Genomic DNA, 20,547 nt, shown 5'->3' on the forward strand with positions numbered 1-20,547 from the left:
GTCCCAGGCTGTCCCCAAGCCAAGAGTGTGAGTTATTTAATAATGGACTCTCTGTGTTTAGGTAACCCCTTTTCCCTCTCTCTCTCTCTTTTTAGATTCCAAGCATTTTAGGGCACTGATCTCATTTATGCAATTGAGGGAACCAAGGGTATTATCACTACTCGAAAACAGAGAAACTGGAAACTTAAGTTTGATATTAAATAGCAAGGCAGAACCAAATCAAGACTATGACCAAGGCCAGGACTCTTCCCACCATAATCCTAGAAAAGCAAACAATGCTGAGGGGGAGGAAAAACACTACAACCTAGAGGAAAAGTCCTGAAAAACACTCACCTTCAACAGACTGTGTGGTCTGTAACTGCGGGGCCTGCACGGAGCTGAAGCCATTCTGGTACAAAAACAACAGAGGAGTAAGAAGCTCAAGTGGACAGGTCCAGTCAGCACTGACTCAGCTTAATTTCCATGAACAAATCTTTCAGGGAATTCTGCAAGCTGACCAAAGGATTAACGTAACGTGGACTATCCCAACAGAATGACAAGAAATGGAACGAACACAAGGTATGCCAGTCCCGTGTGACCCACGGCAGCAGAAGGCAACCCCCAACCTGCTTGAGACACCCCAAACCCAGAAGAGACACAGCAAAGGCCTAAGTCTAGGGCCGCGGGGGAGGACAGGGAAGTCCAACAGTTTGGCCAAACCAGCAGTGCACTGGCTGCATCTGACCATCATTCCACAGCACCTCTGGGACGTGCTGTCCCGGCACCGGGCCAAGACACAGCAAGGTGTCTACTGGTACACACCCGAAGCCTAGAACTCAGATCTTCCCAGAAAAATAAACCATTATTTGACACTGATTCTACTACAAAGAATGAATCTTTATTGCAAAGAGAATAGTTTCTGGCTCTGAATATCTAAGCCTGATGAAAAGAACTTTTCAATATCACCAACCACAGAACTGTGTTTTTTCCAGCTTCGCAATCCGTACTTCTGAGGTATCCCAGCACCATTTATCAAGAAGTAAAACTAACACTGAAGACACTCTCCCCAGTATTGTCCTAACCACAGCCCAGGGACTTGTAAAGCCACTACCTTTGCCTGAGTCAGGTCCTTTTGGGGCGATGAGGAGATGGAGCTGGGGTACCGTCGAGTCTGTGTGGACCTCTGTTCATACAGAGGGCCCTGAGCATTATTTTGGGAGGTATAGGTTGTCGACTGAATTGGACCGCTCTGATAACCGGACTCCTGACTCTGGTTAGATGAAATTGTGGATGAAGATTCACTGTAGGGAATGCAGAAGGAAAATCTCAGAGAAACAAAGCAGAACAGATCCACTGATATGAAGGAAATAGTGGAGATCTTCTACTAGGGTAATTTGATTACAGTCAAAATGAAAACTTCCAGGAACAGATAAAAAACAATCTTTTCCTGACAACAATAGGCATTTCCGGGGTGCCTGGGTGGCTCAGTGGGTTAAAGCCTCTGCCTTTGGCTCAGGTCATGATCTCAGGATCCTGGGATCGAGTCCCGCATCGGGCTCTCTGCTCAGCAGGGAGCCTGCTTCCTCCTCTCTCTCTGCCTGCCTCTCTGCCTGCCTCTCTGCCTTCTTATGATCTCTGTCTGTCAAATAAATAAATAAAATTTTAACAAACAAACAAAAAAACACACCAATAGCATTTCCACATCCTATATAATCAGGAGTGTAAACTGAAACCCCTACCCTACGTTCTGCTGTTACAGGAGAAAGAGACAAAAGCAGAAAGGATGGACCACTCCCGATCCCTCCGAAACACCCTCACAGGAAACCTAAGCATAAGGAAAGTCATCTTTTGCTCATATTCATTTTAAGGAACTCTGACCTCCTGGCTTTCTCAGAAACCCTATTACATATAAGGTTACTGGTAAAACTCTCCTGAGAAGAACTTTTAAAATATTCACATGCATTAACGGCAATGATGACTCAACAGATTAGGCTAGGGCCTAACACCGCTGCTCTGAAATTCGAAGGACTAAGGAAAACAGCCGAGTCCCAGGAAGTCCTCGGATCTGCTGCTGCTTCCGCCGGCTCTCCCACCTGGCTATCGGAGGAGGCAGGGAAGGTTCCATTTAACTTGTGTGATGTATCAATGCTCCGTCTTTTCTAGGAGGCCAGAGACACACAGCAAAGGACCACATGTGTCAGAGGCATTGTGAGTGGCAGCAATGTCCTCCTGCTGAAAGTGTCACACACACAGCTCTTAAGAACCGGGCGCCGACACTCTAAGTACCCAAGGGGCATCGCTCTACCTGCTCCGAGTTACAGATAACGCCAGTAACACTGTTCTGAAATACTTAGTGAAACGCTATCATCAGACACTTTTCCTTCATTCAGCCAGAGGCTCGGCCTCTTAGGAATTAAAGGAATCAGCCCGAGACTCAGAAAAAGTAGGAAAAGCCCTATTAAAAAAGTCTTATGATTGATGTGTCCTCTACCTGGCCGTGCTGGTATAGAGGCTGCTGGGAGCCTGGCTTGAAGAGGCGCTCGTGGTGGGGGCGGACTCGTAATCAGAAAGGACCGGCTCTGACCCAAACTGCAAAGCCCCGAACTGCAGGTTCAGCCCTGAGATATCTGCCGAGCCAGGCATCTCCACAGCCAGAGCAGGGATCTACAGAGAGAAAGGAAGGCTTTCAGTACAACCGTCCCTGGGACTAACAACAATAACAAACCTCTGCTTCCAATCTGCACTCTCCCCTTACAACCTCAATTCCCCAATCCCATACCCATCCTGCCCTAAGATGGCACCCATCGCACAGCTCAGCTACCTTTGAAGTCAAGGAGGCCTTTTTCTTCTGTTGTTTCAATTTCTGCTGAGCCGGCTGAGGGCTAGAAGACTGGTTGTCTGAAGAGCCGGGAGACATCTGCGGGGCCGAGGTGGGTTTACTCGGCAGAGGAGAAGAGGGGGGTGGGGGTGCGGCGGTGGAGGTAACCACTGCCGGTGGCTTCTCCTGAAGGAACACCTCCATCATGGTTGAAGACGGGGTGAAAGCCTGGCGTTTGGTAAAGGGGCTGTGTACGGTTGAATCATTTGGGTTCTTCAAATCTGTATGGAGAAACCCAGTATGTGTGAGACCAGACATGCTGATAAACTTCCAAAACATGCTACTTTCCTACTCTAAAAAGCAGAAAACAAGACCCTCAAGATTCAGTACCTCATATAAACAGGCTCTCTTTTTAGGGCTTACCCTCATTTCTGAAAGTGACAACCACCGGATCACACCTGTTCTAAGTTTAGCCCAGTCAAGCCAGCACGACAACCCTGCCTCTGTAAGACAGGATCTAGGAACTGTCCGTATTTAGAATGTTAAGGTCCTAAAACGGCCAAGTCCATGAACCTTCTCAAAGGCAATGTGTTATTTTCAAACACTAAAAACCCATCTAGGGAGAATCCAAAAGCCCCCAGATCAACTGAAGACTGCAACTATGTATGTGTTTAATTTTGATAACGACATCCTAAGCCTCAACTTTTTCCTATTTCCTAGAATTCTGAACCCACCCTGTCTGACCAGGGGAAGATCAGTAGGGGACACTGGCCAGCTGGCTGCCCCGTCTGACCAGGGGAAGATCAGTAGGGGACACTGGCCGGCTGGCTGCCCCGTCTGACCAGGGGACGATCAGTAGGGGACACTGGCCGGCTGGCTGCCCCGTCTGACCAGGGGAAGATCAGTAGGGGACACTGGCCGGCTGGCTGCCCCGTCTGACCAGGGGAAGATCAGTAGGGGACACTGGCCGGCTGGCTGCCCCGTCTGACCTTCTTCATTTTCATTCTCCACCCCTGACTCCTGCCCGCGTCTGGCACTCATACTCCCAGACTTAAAGAATTCCAGTCACTCTCCGTTCTTCTCACCGTACTGCACCAGCGATGGGGACTGTGAGGCAGAGCCTATGTCCCAAGAGGAGGTGGTGGTGGTTCCAGACTGCGAATGCTGTGCCGCCAACTGGGCCAAGGCCTGAGCCGTCTTGAACTGCTCCAAGAACTGCGAGCCTGTGGTGCTGCCACCTTTGGCTTCGCCAACATCACCAAATCCTTTTCCTAACATGCTCACCTGTAGGGCAACAGAGAGATGAGAGAAATCCACAGCAAGCAAATGTGTTCACTACTCAGAAAGACACTTCTCCACAGTGAGAGCCAGTGGAGCTCAGACAAGCAAAGAATGCCAGCAGACTGAGTACAGAGTCTCTGGAGTCAGACTGCTTAGGTTCAGATCCTGGCTACGGAATCATGGAAAACTCATTTGTAATTTCTCTGACCTCATTTTCCTCACCTGAAAATAGAAATAAGAATAGGACTGCATAAAGCTGTAGGAGGATTAAACAAGTAATATACATAAAAAAGCATTTAGGGGCGCCTGGGTGGCTTAGCTGTTAAGCATCTGCCTTGGCTCAGGTCATGATCCCAGGATTCTGGGATCGAGCCCCTTGTCAGGCTCCCTGCTCAACAGGAAGCCTGCCTCTCCCTCTCCCACTCCCCGTGTTTGTGTTCCCTGTTTCTCTGTCAAATACATAAATAAAAATCTTAAAAAAAAAAAAAAGGCATTTAATACGTGCATGGCACATAATAAGCACTCAAAAAAATGAGAGCCATTAAAAGTTACTCCATCACTTCCTCCTCAGGGATAAAGATCTAACGACTAGCATTTAGGGGCGCCTGGGTGGCTCAGTTGTTAGGCCATCTGCCTTCGGCTCAGGTCATAATCCCAAGGTCCTGGGATTCAGCCTCACGTAAGGCTTCCCCCTCTCCCACTCCCTCTGCTCATGTTCCCTCTTTCGGTGTCTGTCTCTATCAAATGAATAAATAAAAATCTTTAAAAAAGAATTCAACACCTAATGACTAAAACGAATTTTTTTCTTTTTAGTTTTGAATCAAGCAGTATGTGATTATTAAATTAATATGAAGGTTAACATAAAATTTCACTTTAGGCATTAATGTCCTAGCCCCTTCCACTGAACAGCTGAAAAGTAACAAGAACGAACTGGAGCCTCACCGCCACGTTGCTCTAACCAGCACAGGAGCTGACGGAGAGGAGCTGAGGGCCTATCAAAATGTCTGCACTGGACAATCAACTAACAAGTCAGTATGATCTGTTTTGTCTGTATCAATCCAAGTTCTATAGGGTAACAATGAATAACCAAGCAAAATTTATTCTTAAGGCTTTGGGGAGATTTTCCCCACTCCCTACTCCTGGGTAAGACGACCAGGCTTATCCAGATGAAGCATGTGGCCTTGACTCCTCTAAAACACCTTCAAGGAGGGGTGCCTGGGTGGTTCAGTCATTGGGTATCTGCCTTCGGGTCAGGTCATGATTTCAGGGTCCTGGGATCGAGGCCCATGTTGGGGTCCCTGCTTGGTGGGAAGTCTGCTTCTCCCTTTCCCAATCCCCCTGCTTCTGTTCCCTCTCTCGATGTCTCTCTGCCAAATAAATAAATAAATAAATAAAATCTTTTAAAACACCTTCAAGGAGATTTATTAACTTATTAACTTATTTATTTATTTTCAAGATTTTATTTATTTATTTGACAGACAGAGATCACAGGTAGGCAGAGAGGCAGACAGAGAGAGAGGGGGAAGCAGACTCCCCGCTGAGCAGAGATTCCCGATGTGGGGCTCGATCCCAGGACCCTCAGATCATGACCCGAGCCGAAGGCAGAGGCTTCAACCCGCTGAGCCACCAAGGCACCCCTCAAGGAGATTTAGAACCTGGTTCTCTTTAGGTTCTTACCAAACCATTCCATCCTCATCAACACTAAGCAGTGCTGTTTTTGTTTTTTTTTTTTTTAAAGATTTATCTGAGAGCGAGTGTGTACACCTGAGTGGTGCAGAGGGAGAGAACTCCAAGCAAACTCCCTACTGAGCAGAGAGCCCAATGCGGGGCTCCATCTCTCCACCCCAAGGTCACAACCTCAGCCAAAACCAAAAGGGACACTTAACTGAGCCACCTAGTTGCCCCTGAGCAGTGTCTTCTTACACAAAACCTATCTGTCCAACCCAAGGTAAGACATTTTTCCCATTTCAGTCTATTTCACAAGATTATACAAACAAAAACAAAACACCAGAAGTCGAGTTAAAAGTATGGGACTGTGGCAAAGAGATGATCGCATGTAGCGATGATGACCAGATAGGCTGCGAGTGCAGACCTTTACATTAAAGGCACAGCACCTGAGGTAATGACTACATATCACACGATAACGAGGACCTCCTAGATTATTTAATCTATTAAATTTTAATGGAAATTAATCCTCTAATATTTACTCTTAATAGGAAAGAAAATGAATAGCATACTGACCAATACAGCTAATGGGAAGAACATAATATTGACTGGTATTTTTATTTAGTTTAACATCATGTGACATATTAAACAGACTATTAGGATAAATGAAATATGCTGAAAACTTACTTTTCATACCAGAGTTTGAATTAGGTTGTACATCTTTACAATCCAGGTATTAAAAAGGCAATTAAAAGATAGAACGCATCACCACATTTTCCCACCATATAGCTCAGGGATTGGTATTATTTCCTTAACTTTATGACTGTTATCTCTAATTTTTTTCTTTAGATTTTACTTACTTATTTCTTGAGAGAGGGAGAGAGCGGGAACAGGCGCATACACACATGTGCGAGTAAGTTCCAGCAGGCCCCCCCGCTGAGCAGGGAGCCCGATGTGGGACTCGATCCCAGCACCCTGGGATCACCACTTCAGCTGAAGGCAGATACTTAACGGACTGAGCCACCCAAGCGTTCTTCATTCTCCCTTTTTCTTCAATCCCAATGCTCTGCTCCCTGTCCATCTGCCCCACCTTTCCTCACCTGCCACCTTCCATGTATGTCAGAACATCAATCACCAAATTACTAACACGCACACAAAAATTTTTAGACGGTAGTTAAAAACTGACAGTTCTGGATTAGAGGCTAGCTCAGCAGTTTTCTATCGCAAGTAATTACTATAATCCTACTACCAGAAAAATAAAATTATATGCACACACATGGTCTCTTAGCTCTTAACAACTACAGTATTCTTCCACCAAAAAAGATACAAATAGGAAGGGAAAGGCAAACAGAAAAAAAGTATTTCTTAGGATTTGCAGACTATAAAAAAAATTGGTCAACCTCCCCCACCCTGCCCTGTGATCTCCTTTTTGCTGCAGATAAAGTTTCCTTTTTGTGACAACACCCCCCCCCAAAAAAAACTGGTTCACCACCTTTCTTTAGATTAAATGATTCCTTTACTTTAACTAATAACCTCAAGTCTTTTAACTGATCAACAAGTCACATGCCGTGAGCACTCTAGGTATTAATGAACAATACCACCGCCACTCCAAACCTGCATGGCCCTTATTCATCTTACTTTGTCTTTCCACAGCTCAGTAAGGCAGGCAAAGCAATTACTCTCAGCCCTGCTTAGAGAGAAAGGGATTAACAGTAAGCAGAAAGAGTCATGAAAACTTCAAATTTTTGGAAGCCTAGCTCAGAAATATCTGGCTTAAACAAATTTATATGGCAATTCTCTTCTATCAAAAAATAGGGAGGGATGCCTGGGTGGCTCAGTCAGTTGAGCGTGTGCCTTCGGCTCATGTCATGATCCTGAGGTCCTGGGATCCAGCCCCACCAAAGGCTCCCTGCTCAGCAGGAGTCAGCTTCTCCCTCTCCCTCTGCTGCTCCTCCTGCTTGTGCTCTGTCAAATGAGTAAATAAAATCTTAAAAAAAAAAAAAAGAGAAAGAAAGAAAGAAAAGAAGGAAGGAAGGAATAGGGAAACACTACAACCTCCCATCAAAGTTTAATTAGAATTAAAGAAGGATTAAAACTAGATGTCATGTTTTTCTCTTAAGAGCAAGTAACATTCAGCACAGCGAGTATTCAGTAACGGAGCACACTCGTTTCTAGAAAAGATTCAGTGCGTCCAAAACTACGTCCTCCTCTGGGGGCGCCCCTATTACCCAATTCTACATCTCTACACCCAAGGTTGCTTAGAGGACAAAAGGGGATGCTTTACCCTGCCCCAAACCTGTTATCAGAAGGCAGTACTGCATGTGTGTGCTGGGGTTGGCAGCAAAGTGTGGCTGGAAGACACCATGTCTCCTACTTACCATACTGTGATGAGAAAATGTGTTTCCGGAAGCAGGCTGGGTTATGGCACTCTGCTTTGAATTACTGAACACCAGAGGCTGGGCAAGAGAAGGAGCCTGAGATGGATCCAGATTAGATGAATCATTCTCCACTGAAGAGGGCGTCTTCCCCAACAAAACAGCAAGGTCAATTCTAGTGGGGAGACGCGACATTGTGATGAATAATAACAGAACGTTCCAGCATTCCCCAACTCGCAACTCAGACTTCAGTTAGATCAAAATGAAGCCCTCATCAATAACACAAAGACCTGAGATAGTTCATCTACCAAAGTAATTGGTATGTAAGAGCCCCTGTAGGATCCAGCTGTATGCCAATGGTGTTGTCAACCATAATACGTTAAATATTCCAATTTAGTGAAATCAATTTAAGGAAATAGCAAATGTTAGTTTTAATAGCAGCTTGATTATTTAGGCCAAAACTTTACAATTCTTTAGCTAATATTTTAATTTTTTTTTTTTTTTAGATTTTATTTATTTGACTGAGATCACAAGTAGACAAGAGAGGCAGGCAGAGAGAGAGAGGGCGGGAAGTGGGACTCGATCCCAGGACCCTGGGATCATAACCTGAGCCGAAGGCAGCGGCTTAACCCACTGAGCCCCCCAGGCGCCCCTAGCCAATATTTTAATACTGAATACCTGTCATTAGTAGTACCTAATACATAAAAACATATACTATAACACCGGCATCTTCTTCAAATGTCTTTGGAATCCCTCCCCCAGTTTTTATGAAATTTCCAAAGTTAATGTGGTATAATAAAAACACCTATAGTTTGGTTTTGTCTTCAGTTTTTTTGTTTTTATTTTTTAAAGATTTTATTTATTTGTCAGAGAGAGAGAGAGCGAGCGAGCACAGGCAGAAAGGCAGGCAGAGAGGGAGAAGCAGGCTCCCTGCCAAGCAAGGAGCCCGATGTGGGACTCGATCCCCGGACGCTGGGATCATGACCTGAGCCGAAGGCAGCTGCCCAACCAACTGAGCCACCCAGGCGTCCCTTGTCTTCAGTTCTTGACAGAGAGCTCCTGAAACTCTTAAAATTTCCAGAATATCTTGTTATTCATAATGAATCTCTTTATTCTTACTTTCATTAGAGAGAATTTTTTAAAGATTTTATTTATTTGAGAAAGAGAGACAGAACAAGTGGTGGGGAAGGGCAGAGGGAAAAGAGGAGACTCCCTGCTCACCAGGGGGCCTGACACAGGGCTCAGTCCCAGGACCTGGAAATAATGAGCTGGGCCAAAGGCAGATTCTTAACCAACTGAGCCACCCAGGCGCCCCGTAATGAGCCTCTTTCAACAAAAATTTGTAATAATGAGGTTACTCAGGATAGGAGCCCCCCCCCCAACAGAGCTTCAGGAAGGGAGCGGCCACCAGCAACACCAGGAAGGGGACTATAGGGTTAGACCTTTCAACCCCAGCACACTCTACCCACTCTTAGGGTTGGAAGCTGGGGACTGCCTTTAATAGCCAATGGCTTAATCAATCAGGCCTATTTAAGTAATGAAACTTGGGAGGTTTTGTGCCCCACGCCATGCCCTGCCATATCAACTCTTCCACTGGCTGTTTTTCCTGAGCACTGGTCATAACCAACCAGTGATGGTAAGGAACCTCTTCCCTGAGTTCTGGGAGTCATGTTAGCGGATTACTGAACTTAAGACGGAGGCTGTGAGAATCCCCAAATTTGTTGTCAGCCAGGCAGAAGTGTATGGATACCCTGGGCACCCACTTGCAGTTGACCTCTGAAGCAAGGGCGGTCTTATGGGATAAAGGCATCTACTAGGCTGTGCGCTAACTCTAGATAGTATCAGAATTGAAGTGAATTACTGAACAGCTATAGCTGGTGTCAAAGAGTTGAAAAACTGGGGTCAGAAAAAGAATACACATCACCTCTGGGGGTAATGGCCTCAACGTCCTATTTCTGGTACAATTCGGGACCTTCTGAGTCAACAGCTATCATACCTAGGTCTAGAAATAATCTAAGAGGACTTCTGGGGATAAAAATATTCCTGGTAAGTGTTTGTTCCTCTATTGACCCCAATACTTTAGGGATCAAATTCGAAAAAGTTCATTAGCCAGATCCTACAGTAAAAATGATCGCTTTACTCAGTAGGCTCAGCGGACAAAAATCTTATTTATAAAGCAAGAGAAGAAGCTACTAAATACTTCTGCAAACTCAAATAAATGTAAACATTTCCATGTTTAACTTTACCTTACTACCAGTCAAGTTATATTATACAAAATTTTAATTCAGATTGACCTATGTAATTAAAGAAGCTATTTTGGAAAGAAACATCCTTAAAATTATACTATATAGATTTCCATTTAGTAGATCAACTCCTGTAAACCTATCAATCAACTAAAAAGGAACCTAGTATGCTCTGGTTACCATTACTACCAACACTATAGCAGCGTATGAAGGCCCCTTGCTACTCTTCTTATAGCTTTCACCAGGCCCCTCCAGAAAAAGATGCTGAACTTTACCACACACTTGCCTCTGACCAGCAGTGATTGTCACATTCTCCGCAGGCAGAGGCACTGAAGACACGTTAGAGGCCGTGAAGATCTTGGTCTCAGACAGCTGTAAAACAGAGGGATTAGTTACTCCTGGTGTTAGGTGGGCTACAGTCAGAAATCTGGCATAGATAAGGGGAGTTTAACACCAAGGAAAATGGAAAACCCTCAGAAGAGAGGACCACCTACCCAGAGGAACCCTACCTGGACTGACCTCCACGCAACTTCAAGACAGGCTCAGTGATTTTATCAAAAGAGAGGGTAAAATCAAGAAACCCAGTAAAATATAGTGGAGTCACATGATATGAACACCAAACTTACAAAAACCTGAATACACATGCTATACAAAAAAGAGAGAAAACCTTTTTATACCTTCTGATCAGAGTTCCCAACTCCCACCTCGACCCAAACCAAATTTTAACTTCCAATGTTGCTCTCAAAGAAAGGTTACAGTCAAGACAAAGACAGAAATAAAAGAAATTAATTCCTAGCTTTTGAGCAGTAAGGGCCCAAATACTGGTAAATTAAGGTCTTTTCAGGGATAATTTCAACAATATTCAATTTTTGCCTTAATGGTAACTTTATTACACCTAGTCTTTGCAGTATAGGTAAGCAACTGTAGGAATAACTCATTCTAACTATTCAAAATTTGATTTGGTTTTGTTTTCACTTTTTGATTAAAATCTTTTCTCCAAAAGCAGGGAATCTACTCCCCCAAATACAGCATTTTCTGAAAGTTGCTTAAACAGATAAGCCAAATCTTAGAAAGTATTCACAAGGCAATAGCTCAGTTACAACAGAGAAGAATCACCCTCTTACGCTGCTGCATCTGAAATGTTAAGAACTCAGGCCTGGCAAACCAGGACAGTTTGACCGATTAACCTCTCACTACATGAGCTGTCTTGCCTGAACACACACAAGTACAGGAAAGTAGAACGAAAAATGTTAAAACAGAAGTTAAACCATGACCACTGAAAAGTAGAATTCACAACAAAAGCTTGACTGGGACCAAGAATCCGAAAAATTCTTTTTCTCAGGTACTACTCCAGTGAATTCACAACTTGTTTGGTGCCACGTTTACGCCACCCATGTACAAGGTTTCTAGGTTGAGTCAAGATGGAAGACAGCTGGCTGTATATATTCATCTCAATTACAAAGCTGGGCTTCAAGTAAATAAAAGGGTTCCAGAACCAACCAGACTGTAACCCTGAAGATGTGGTACAGTCCTTTTCTCTTTGTACCCACCTCTAAGCCAATCCCAGGACCATACGCCAGTGCCTGAATGTGAACCAAACAACAGAACCAGCTCTGGCACCACGTGCCGCCAGCGGCTGCTACTCAGCGCACCACCTGCCTGACTTCCTTTCTGGTGCCCTACCCAACCACCATCTCTTCCTGGGATAAATCCGACAATCAGATATTGGACTTACACAGGTGCACTTGCCCTTTCCATAGTCTGGTTCCACAGAGTCCTGTTCATGCCCAGTCTCCTTCATATAACATATGTGAAATGTTCTGGCTCAGAACACTATTTTGGATGTAAAAGTTTTGGGTCAGAATCTTAAGGGTGAATTTTGAGGGGTAGAAACATACCCATTTTCTATCCCTAAACACCACTTAGGGATAGAAAGCACTGGTGAGGAATAACCCGGGAATACCTACATCTTCATTCCAGTCTTCAGTTCCCCATTCCTCGGTTGCAGTCCTCCAAGCACCTGGCAATAAAGGGAAAAAAAAAAAACCAACAGTGAAGTAATTTTAAGTGGCAGCGCAAGATATGTACAAAAAACACTAACGTATTAACATTTTGGCAGCCAAAAGTGTAGCCAGATTTTAGTAATCAGAAGGGATTCCTAGGCTCCAGAAGGAGAAAAAGACTATTTAGGAAGTGATACCTCAGAATATAAGGGTTTTAATAAGATGATGATTTCACACCTACTTTCTGGTTTTGTTACATAGTTTTAACGGTAAAGGCAGTGGGGGTGCAGGAGCCAGAGGACAACAGATCCAATGCTCCAGGCAAACTCTTAAACCCTTCAGCCCTTTGACTTAGTGGTCAATTCCAGTAAAATGGCAGCAGCCAATTTAAACCAGAACTACACCTACTAATCTGGTAGGAGACAACTCTGTGGGGGTCTGGAGAAAGAGCAGTGAGAAGGAACACAAACAGCTGCCACAGGATAGTGGGACAGCAGTGAAGAAGGACCAGCTTCCAAACAAAGGGGACGGACAACTATCTGCTACAGGAACTCAATTTAAAAATGTATACTCAGTAAGCAGTCAAGTTTATAGATCTCGCTGGACTAATCGTAAGACACCGTCATGGGTCTTGCTCTTTTCAAAAGACACTGGCCAAAACTGAGAAATCAAATGTGTGTTAGTTATTATCCTAATCCTAAACCTACAAAGTGTGGCATCTAACCCACCAAGGGCTCTGTGAAGACAATACAGGTGTACACTCTCCTCACGGTGGTAAAAATGAAGTCAGGATATAGTTTCTATAGGAAAGGGCCATCACCAATCAAACCACCTTCCATATCCCCCTTATTTTGCTTCATGTATACATAGATCCTCGGAAAGGGAAACTGTTCTGTGAGAGCCAGGATTCTTCCCTTCAACAAGGACCACAGTAAGAAACGCCTGCCTATAGAAAAGGACAAGAACACTCTTTATTTTCTTCTCTAGAACAAGAGTACGTATTAACTCTTAAAGCCTTTTTTCCAAATGGAGAAACCCTCTTAAAAGAACAAAAGTCTGGCATTCAGGTATTTCATGGTCACTGAAGAGAAATGTTCTAAACCTACAAAACCCATCTGAGGTTCTTCTAGGGCTGCCTGGCTGAGTCAGTAGATCATGTGACTCTTGATGCTGGGGTCATGCGTCCAAGCCCCACACTGTGTATGAAGACTACTTCAAAATAAAATCTTAAAAAAAGAAAGAAAGAAAGAAAGAAAGAAAGAAATTCTTAACTTTTAATAATGAAAGAACCTCATTTCCTAGAGAAAAAGATGTTCACTGTAATACCTCTCCCAGAGCATTGTAACTGGACCAGGGAAATTCTAAACCACTTAATAATGGCAATGTTCTCCAAATCAAACTGATGTCCAATCTCAGTTGAGACAAGCTACAAAGCACACTCTTCTCTCTCCCGGGTAACACTACTCTTCCTCTGCACTGACACCCATCCTGCCCTGGGTAAATGGAATCCCAATCCGTCCACATACATAACCCTGGAGTTGGAAGTAACCACATACTAATAGGCTCTCTCAAGGCAGGAATGTCTGCCTGCACTCTGGTGACTGCATCTGGATGGGAAGGAAAAAGGAAGATGCCTACTTGACCCCATACAGGACGTGTAGTCGTGGCCAAGACGACTGTAACTGACGCAGCACGAAGGAACAGGAAGAGTGCAAAGAATCTGAACAGATAAGGGTTTCCATTCTGTCAGCAGACAGGAGTCAATGAAAATGTTAAATCTTCATTAATGGACAAAATTTTTCAAGAAGGGAAAACAGGCCCAGAGTATGAGGGAGAAAAGCAGAAAAGGAAAAAAGCAGGATGACAGAAAAATTACATATCCACAGATATTTCAATTCATTAAAATCTAAAAAAATATCCGGGGCAGTGAGGCACCTGGATGTATCATACCAGGAGCAGTCTCAAATTTTCGGGGATAATTTGACCCCTCAACCCCAATGAAATCAAGTCCTGAAACAAAAAAGAAAAGAGAAGAAAAAACAACCAGTGAAATTTTGCTTATGAATGAGAACATTTGCCCCCAAAACACAATTCCCACTGTACCTGTGGATATTTTAAGGGTAGGTTTGAATTTCTTTTTAAATCTAAAAAGAGAATTTGAAGTGTGCTATCATGAAAACACAGAAAGATCATGCACGGAGGTCAGTTCATGCTATGAAATGAACAACGGAAATGCATGAAGCTACACCCAACTCTTTCACACTAGCAAGATGGCGGCAGTATCAAACAGCCACAACTCAGATTTCTGATTCTAACCTTCCAAATCTGCTATACTCTACTAAGAAGAAATAAACACACACTTCATCATTCCTTGTTTCCAAACCAAATCCTTGCTGAGAACAGCTAAGGCTTTCAATCGAGGACTAGGACTCCTTGCATGATTTTCTATCCACAACAGAAAACAAATCCCTTAATCTCTATACTGTTTTGTACCAATGATAAAAAACCAAATGTCCAAGAACTAGAGCTCAGAAACTGTAACTTTTGTTACTCAGACTGCTACCACTACCTCTACAAAGCCATCAGGAGATGAATAAAGAGCAACTCATTCATCAACCTCCAAAGTAATAAAGACATTTCTTAGCCAAATGTCTAGGGAATTAAAATGGATCTCCATCTTGTCCATAACTCAACTTCAGTCTCCACCAATGGGAAAACTGTATCCAAAATGCACTGATGAGACAGTGTGGTAAACAAAAAGCAAGAAACATTCAGGACCTAAGGTCTCACATCTTGTGGGCAGTAGATGAACTGTTTGTGCCAAAGACCCTCCCAAAGAAAGAGATAAAGATCAACAGTCTTTGAAAAAGGGCAGGGCAAGTAAACAGATGGGAGTCAAAGAGCCTAATTCATGTTCTGCTACTGAATCATTCCCCCTTTTACAGGAGAAAGGGGTCGTGAGCTCTCCATGTGCCGGCTCAGCTGTAAGAAGTTAGTGATCACATAAGAATAAAACACTCCGTTGCCTAGAAGCTGTTCTTATTTAAAAGGGTGAAAGTTAAAAAGAGAGAGAGACAGAGAGAAATCCATCTTTTACTCCCTAACAGCTCTTGGTATATCCCACAAACCTAAAATATCCTTAAATATATAGAGCCTACCCAGCTACAAGTGAGCTAATGACAACAAAAAATCGTATTTAAATCCCCTTAATATTCTTCCACGTTCAGAAGACTATCCGATAAATAGAGCTAGAAATACACAATTTCCCCTTTCCCCAGATACTGCAATTTTCCAAAAATGAAGGGAAAGAAGATATTATCTCAATACGAGAAAACAATTAAGCTGTTAGTGGGTTTTGATTCCAGGCCTTTTCACCTCTACAAGTAGTGGCTCAATTAAGTAATTATGGATACCTTTTCTGAGAGCAAAGCTAGACACTCTAACAGAAACCCTAGGAAATGCACGTGGACCTAACGGAAGCCACACAGGGTGACAGAGCATGGGCTCTGAGAGTCCAACAATTCTAAGTTCAAATACTAGCAATTTCACAACCACCCTTTCAGTCTGCTTGTCATCTGAAGATAGCGACTAGCGTCAATCTCACAGAAGAGTGACGAGGCCAGGTGACACAGCATGGTTAAGTGCCCACAGGCACACAGACAGGAAGCGAATGTACACAGTACGTCGATGGCCACCCCCCTCTCTCCTATCTCTGCACCCAAAAACTATTCCTCCACTTTTTAATATGATGATAACCTCAAAGTAATTATTTCCTTAGGTTTTAGAGACAAGAAACAAGAAACAGTCACTCACTCGTCCCATCATCTGGTTCGAAGTGGCCAGTGTTGTTCCACGTACTGCCGCCGCTGTTAGTGCCATAGTTATCGTCGGTACTGGCCGGCTCTGCGTAATCAGCGGGGTTAAAGGTTCTGGGGGTGGGGGGGGTGGAAATGCTTAAAAGAGTCTCTGAGCTCTAAGCAGCACCAGCAAAAATGAACTCAGAGAGGATGGCCACAAGAATCCTGACTTTGCCCTAACAACAGATCAACCAAGCCCATTCTATAACCCTATATACATCTACTTCCCTCACTTATCAGCCTACCTAAAATCCTATGGTATAATCTCAACTTAGATCTACCATCTGTCCTGGATTAGGACATCAAGAATCATAGTAAGAGGCGTGGGTCATGACCCCAGGGTCCTGCGGTAGAGGGTATTGGGCTCCCTGCCCCACAGGGAGCCTGCTTCTCCCTCTGCTGTGTTCCCTCTCTCGCTGTGTCTCTGTCAAATAAATAAAATCTTTAAAAAATAGTAGTAATAATAAAATCCACGTAAAATTTTGGAAAACAGCAGGTATATGCATTCAAATAAAGCTATGAGATGGAGAGAATGACCCAGTTGGGGGGACACTCATCTAAGCCCAAAGTCTACATACCTATCTGAGTCAAACGGTCTAGAAATTTTTCTGATCACAGCTCTGGTAGGGCTGCCTATTACCCTCAGGGTACCAGGCTATCAGCCACTCTAGAATATTACAGTGGTGCTTAGGGGAAAAAAATTAAAGACTTCAGCACGAAATCAATGACACTTACCCCATTCCTTGAGCAGAAAACCTTCCTCCTCGTCTACCAGAGCCACCTAAAGAGAAAAGGAGAAAAAGAGAGGAAAAAAGACTATTTTAGAAGCTGATATAAAACTACCTTGCTTGCTAAATGAGACAACTCTGCCATAGTTAACTGGGTGGTATGATGAAGATGTTCTCTCTCACCCCGCAGTGCAGTTAATATACACCACAGGAGGACCACCTTTACTACAGACAGATGTTTCCTTTGCTGACCAAATGCTGGTCCTTAAGCAAATACATTAACATCAACAATAAAGATTAGAGAAAATGACAGCTACCTTCTTTCCCACTGCCCACTCAGCAATCTCTAGAATTTGCATGACATCTCAACAGTTAAGATAATGAGATGCCATGTGAATTTGCTTGTTTTCAAATAAAGCAGACCCCTAAAGAACTAACAGTAAGAGTAATCCTGCCCCCCATTTTCACCCCCACCCCTCAAGAAATTGATCACCTCTGCCTCGGCCACGTCCTCTTCTGCCTCTTTCTGTACCTCTTCCAGAAGGCCCTCCACTCTTGGTGCCATCTAATCCATTTTCCTGACCCCGAACTAAAATTAAAAACACAGCCAGAGCACAGTCAATAGAATTTATCTAAATATGTAAATGGCATGTAGAGATGGTGGTGGGGAGTCGAAAATGAGGAAGAGAAAATGAGCTGGAAAGATGGGATGAGGTCTACTCAGGGATGAGCCACACAACAGAGAGCTCTGGGTTATACAACTTCACCAATAACTGCAGAGTAATTTCATGCCAACCTGGTAGCTGCAGCTAGAAAACGCTACCTGTAAGAGGTATCAAGGCCTCACAATAAAGAGTGGGAAGAAACAAATCAAAAGGATATTATGGTTACTAGGGCCAGCCTAGCAGCGTTCTGACATCCCTCAAGTCCAGACATTACTGACCCACAGCTGGTTTTGTTAAAGCCCCATGCATACACTCTCGTCCACGGCTGGCACCTCTCCCTCGTCTTGGTGGCCCACCACGTCGCCGACTATAGTCTCGGTCACGGTCTCGATTTTCTTTGCCTTCCTCGTTGGATTCCGTTTGGCCACCATCCTTCTGTCCGGAGACTCCCTTCTTCTTCCCGACCATCTCCCACGAATGCTAAAGGGCAGAGCATTCACGTCTAATCAATATGGACTGCTATCAGAAAATCACAGATAAAAGCTGGGAAAACTGTCAACCCTTTTCCTCTCATCATCCAAGTCTAAGATACTTCCACTAATTTATGTCCTGTTTAAATGGAGGGTACCGACTACAATCTCAGTACAAATTCTATACCTATCACTGCAAAACCGAAGTCCTTTATTGTAGGGGAGGTGCTTAGAGCTAATGGATTGCAGGGATCACTTCTATAAGGATCGCCAAGATCTGGATCCAGAGCAGTCACTTGGCAGATCAAAGGACCTAGTTATTGGTCCCTATCTTTCAAGGCTATTTCCAGGGCTGAAAAAACTAATTCCCTCTGGATTCAGCGACTCTCAACTTTTTACAGTCTTGTTCCTGTCAAAGCAGAAAAGAACTGAAAGTTTCTAAAGGTTGACTTTGAATTCAGAAGGAACAAACCACATCGGGCTCCTAGGCACATTCTCTCATCAAGCAACCAGAATTCAGGAGGGAAACAACTACGCCTACTCATCACCACCCCCAACCCTCCAAACCACACTCTCTAACACACACACCAATTTCCTTTGCTAAAAAAGACCAAGTCAATAAGACACAGCCCTGGCCCTGAGACATGTGGACTATAGGAAACCTATTCCAGGTCTTACATGCTGTTTTCTCCCTATCCTTCATGATCTGATAATAGTCCAATTAAACTTTCTCCAAAGCATGGTAATCTGTGATTCATTCCACACTGCAGGACAGAAAATCTGTGGTAAGGAAAGTAAGCCAGACCATCCTGCGAAAACCTCATTCCTCAGGAAATGAGTTTTATAAATCTTAAGTTTTAAAAACACACCCCTCAGGGCCCCTGGGTGGCTCAGTTGTTAAGCGTCTGCCTTTGGCTCAGGTCATGATCCCGGGGTCCTGAGACCCAGCCCCACAGCAGGCTCCCTGCTCAGTGGGGAGCCTCCTTCTTCCTCTCCTTCTGCCCACACTTGTGTTCCCTCACTCACTCTCTCTCTCTGTCAAGTAAGTTAAATCTTAAAGAAAGCAACAACTCTGGATTCACACATATTTTGCAGAAAATACATACAAATAAAAATTCCCAAATACCGGGGCGCCTGGGTGGCTCAGTAGGTTAAAGCCTCTGCCTTCGGCTCAGGTCATGATCCCAGGATCCTGGGATCGAGCCCCGCATCGGGCTCTCTGCTCAGCAGGGAGCCTGCTTCCTCCCCTCTCTCTCTGCCTGCCTCTCTGCCTACTTGTGATCTCTCTCTCTCTCTCAAATAAATAAAATCTTTAAAAAAAAAAAAAAAAAATTCCCAAACACCAAGACGACCAGATCTTTACCACCCTAGTTCCCATCTCACTCAAACAACAACGACCCAGTGCTCAGCAACAGCTATCCAATATCTAGTAATTTTAAAGAACAGGGACCAAGTACAATATGAAATGACTATTAATTTTTTCAGGCCCAATTAACATTACGGTCACACAGAATATCCTTCTTTAAGGGAAGCATGCTGTAGAGTATTTTATTTATGATGACTGTAACTTACTTCCAAATAATTCCAAGTGTCCATCAATGGATGAATAAACAACATGTGGCATATCCATATATTGGAATACTGTTCAGTCTTAAAAAGGAGTGAAATTCGGACACACAGCCACAATATGGATAAACTCTGAAAACACTACGCCAAGTAAGAAGACATAAAAAAAAAAACAAATACTGTATGATTCCACTTACATGAAGTACCTAGAATAGGCAAATTTATAGAGACAGAAACTAGAAGGTTACCAGGAGCTGGGAAGATGGGGAAAGAGGTCTGGAGGGAGTTATTATTTAAGAGATACAGTTGTTTGTTTGGGAAATGAAAGAGTCCTGGAAATGCATAATGCTAATGGCTGCACAACAATGTCAGTGTACTAAAAGCCACTGAATTACACACTTAAAATGGTTAAAATGAGGGACGCCTGGGTGGTTCAGTCGGTTAAGCTGCTGTCTTCGTCTCAGATCACGATCCCAGGGTCCTGGGATCGAGTCCCGCATCGGGCTCCTTGCTCCACAGGGAGCCTGCTCCTCTCTTCACCTCTGCCTGCCACTCTGCCCGCTTGTGCTCTCTGACAGATAAACAAATAAAATCTTAAAAAAAAAAATTAAGACGATAAATTTTAAATGTATTTTACTATAATTAAAAGAAAGTTTTTAAGTTAAAACCTCAGCTTAAAATTATAGCAAAATCATAACCACAATTCTAAAGAATCTATAATAGTTCACTAATAACTTTTTAAAAAGATTAAGGACCCACCCAGGACTCAGCAGCTCCTTGCTGCCTACTTTTCCAGTCCAAGCTCATTCCGCACCACAGCTGGTAGGTCATTTTATGTTCACAGTCGCTTCAATTCCTAAGTTACTGTACTCCTATTATAACTAAATCTGCATCAGG

The 20,547-nt window shown here is 43.7% G+C and overlaps 1 protein-coding gene across 1 annotated transcript in view; it reads right to left on the minus strand.

The window, feature by feature from the left end:
• Positions 1 to 20,547, minus strand: part of UBAP2L (ubiquitin associated protein 2 like) — a 42,715-nt gene that overhangs the window by 14,255 nt on the left and 7,913 nt on the right. The window contains 12 exon segments of the mRNA XM_032318274.1: positions 334 to 388; positions 1,091 to 1,280; positions 2,471 to 2,643; positions 2,801 to 3,078; positions 3,883 to 4,081; positions 8,122 to 8,293; positions 10,648 to 10,733; positions 12,329 to 12,381; positions 16,178 to 16,293; positions 16,957 to 17,002; positions 17,443 to 17,538; positions 17,926 to 18,094. Of these exon segments, the coding sequence (XP_032174165.1) occupies positions 334 to 388; positions 1,091 to 1,280; positions 2,471 to 2,643; positions 2,801 to 3,078; positions 3,883 to 4,081; positions 8,122 to 8,293; positions 10,648 to 10,733; positions 12,329 to 12,381; positions 16,178 to 16,293; positions 16,957 to 17,002; positions 17,443 to 17,538; positions 17,926 to 18,094 (1,633 nt within the window).

This window comes from Mustela erminea, chromosome 17 (assembly GCF_009829155.1).
Source record: "Mustela erminea isolate mMusErm1 chromosome 17, mMusErm1.Pri, whole genome shotgun sequence".
NCBI classification, from domain to species: domain Eukaryota; kingdom Metazoa; phylum Chordata; class Mammalia; order Carnivora; family Mustelidae; genus Mustela; species Mustela erminea.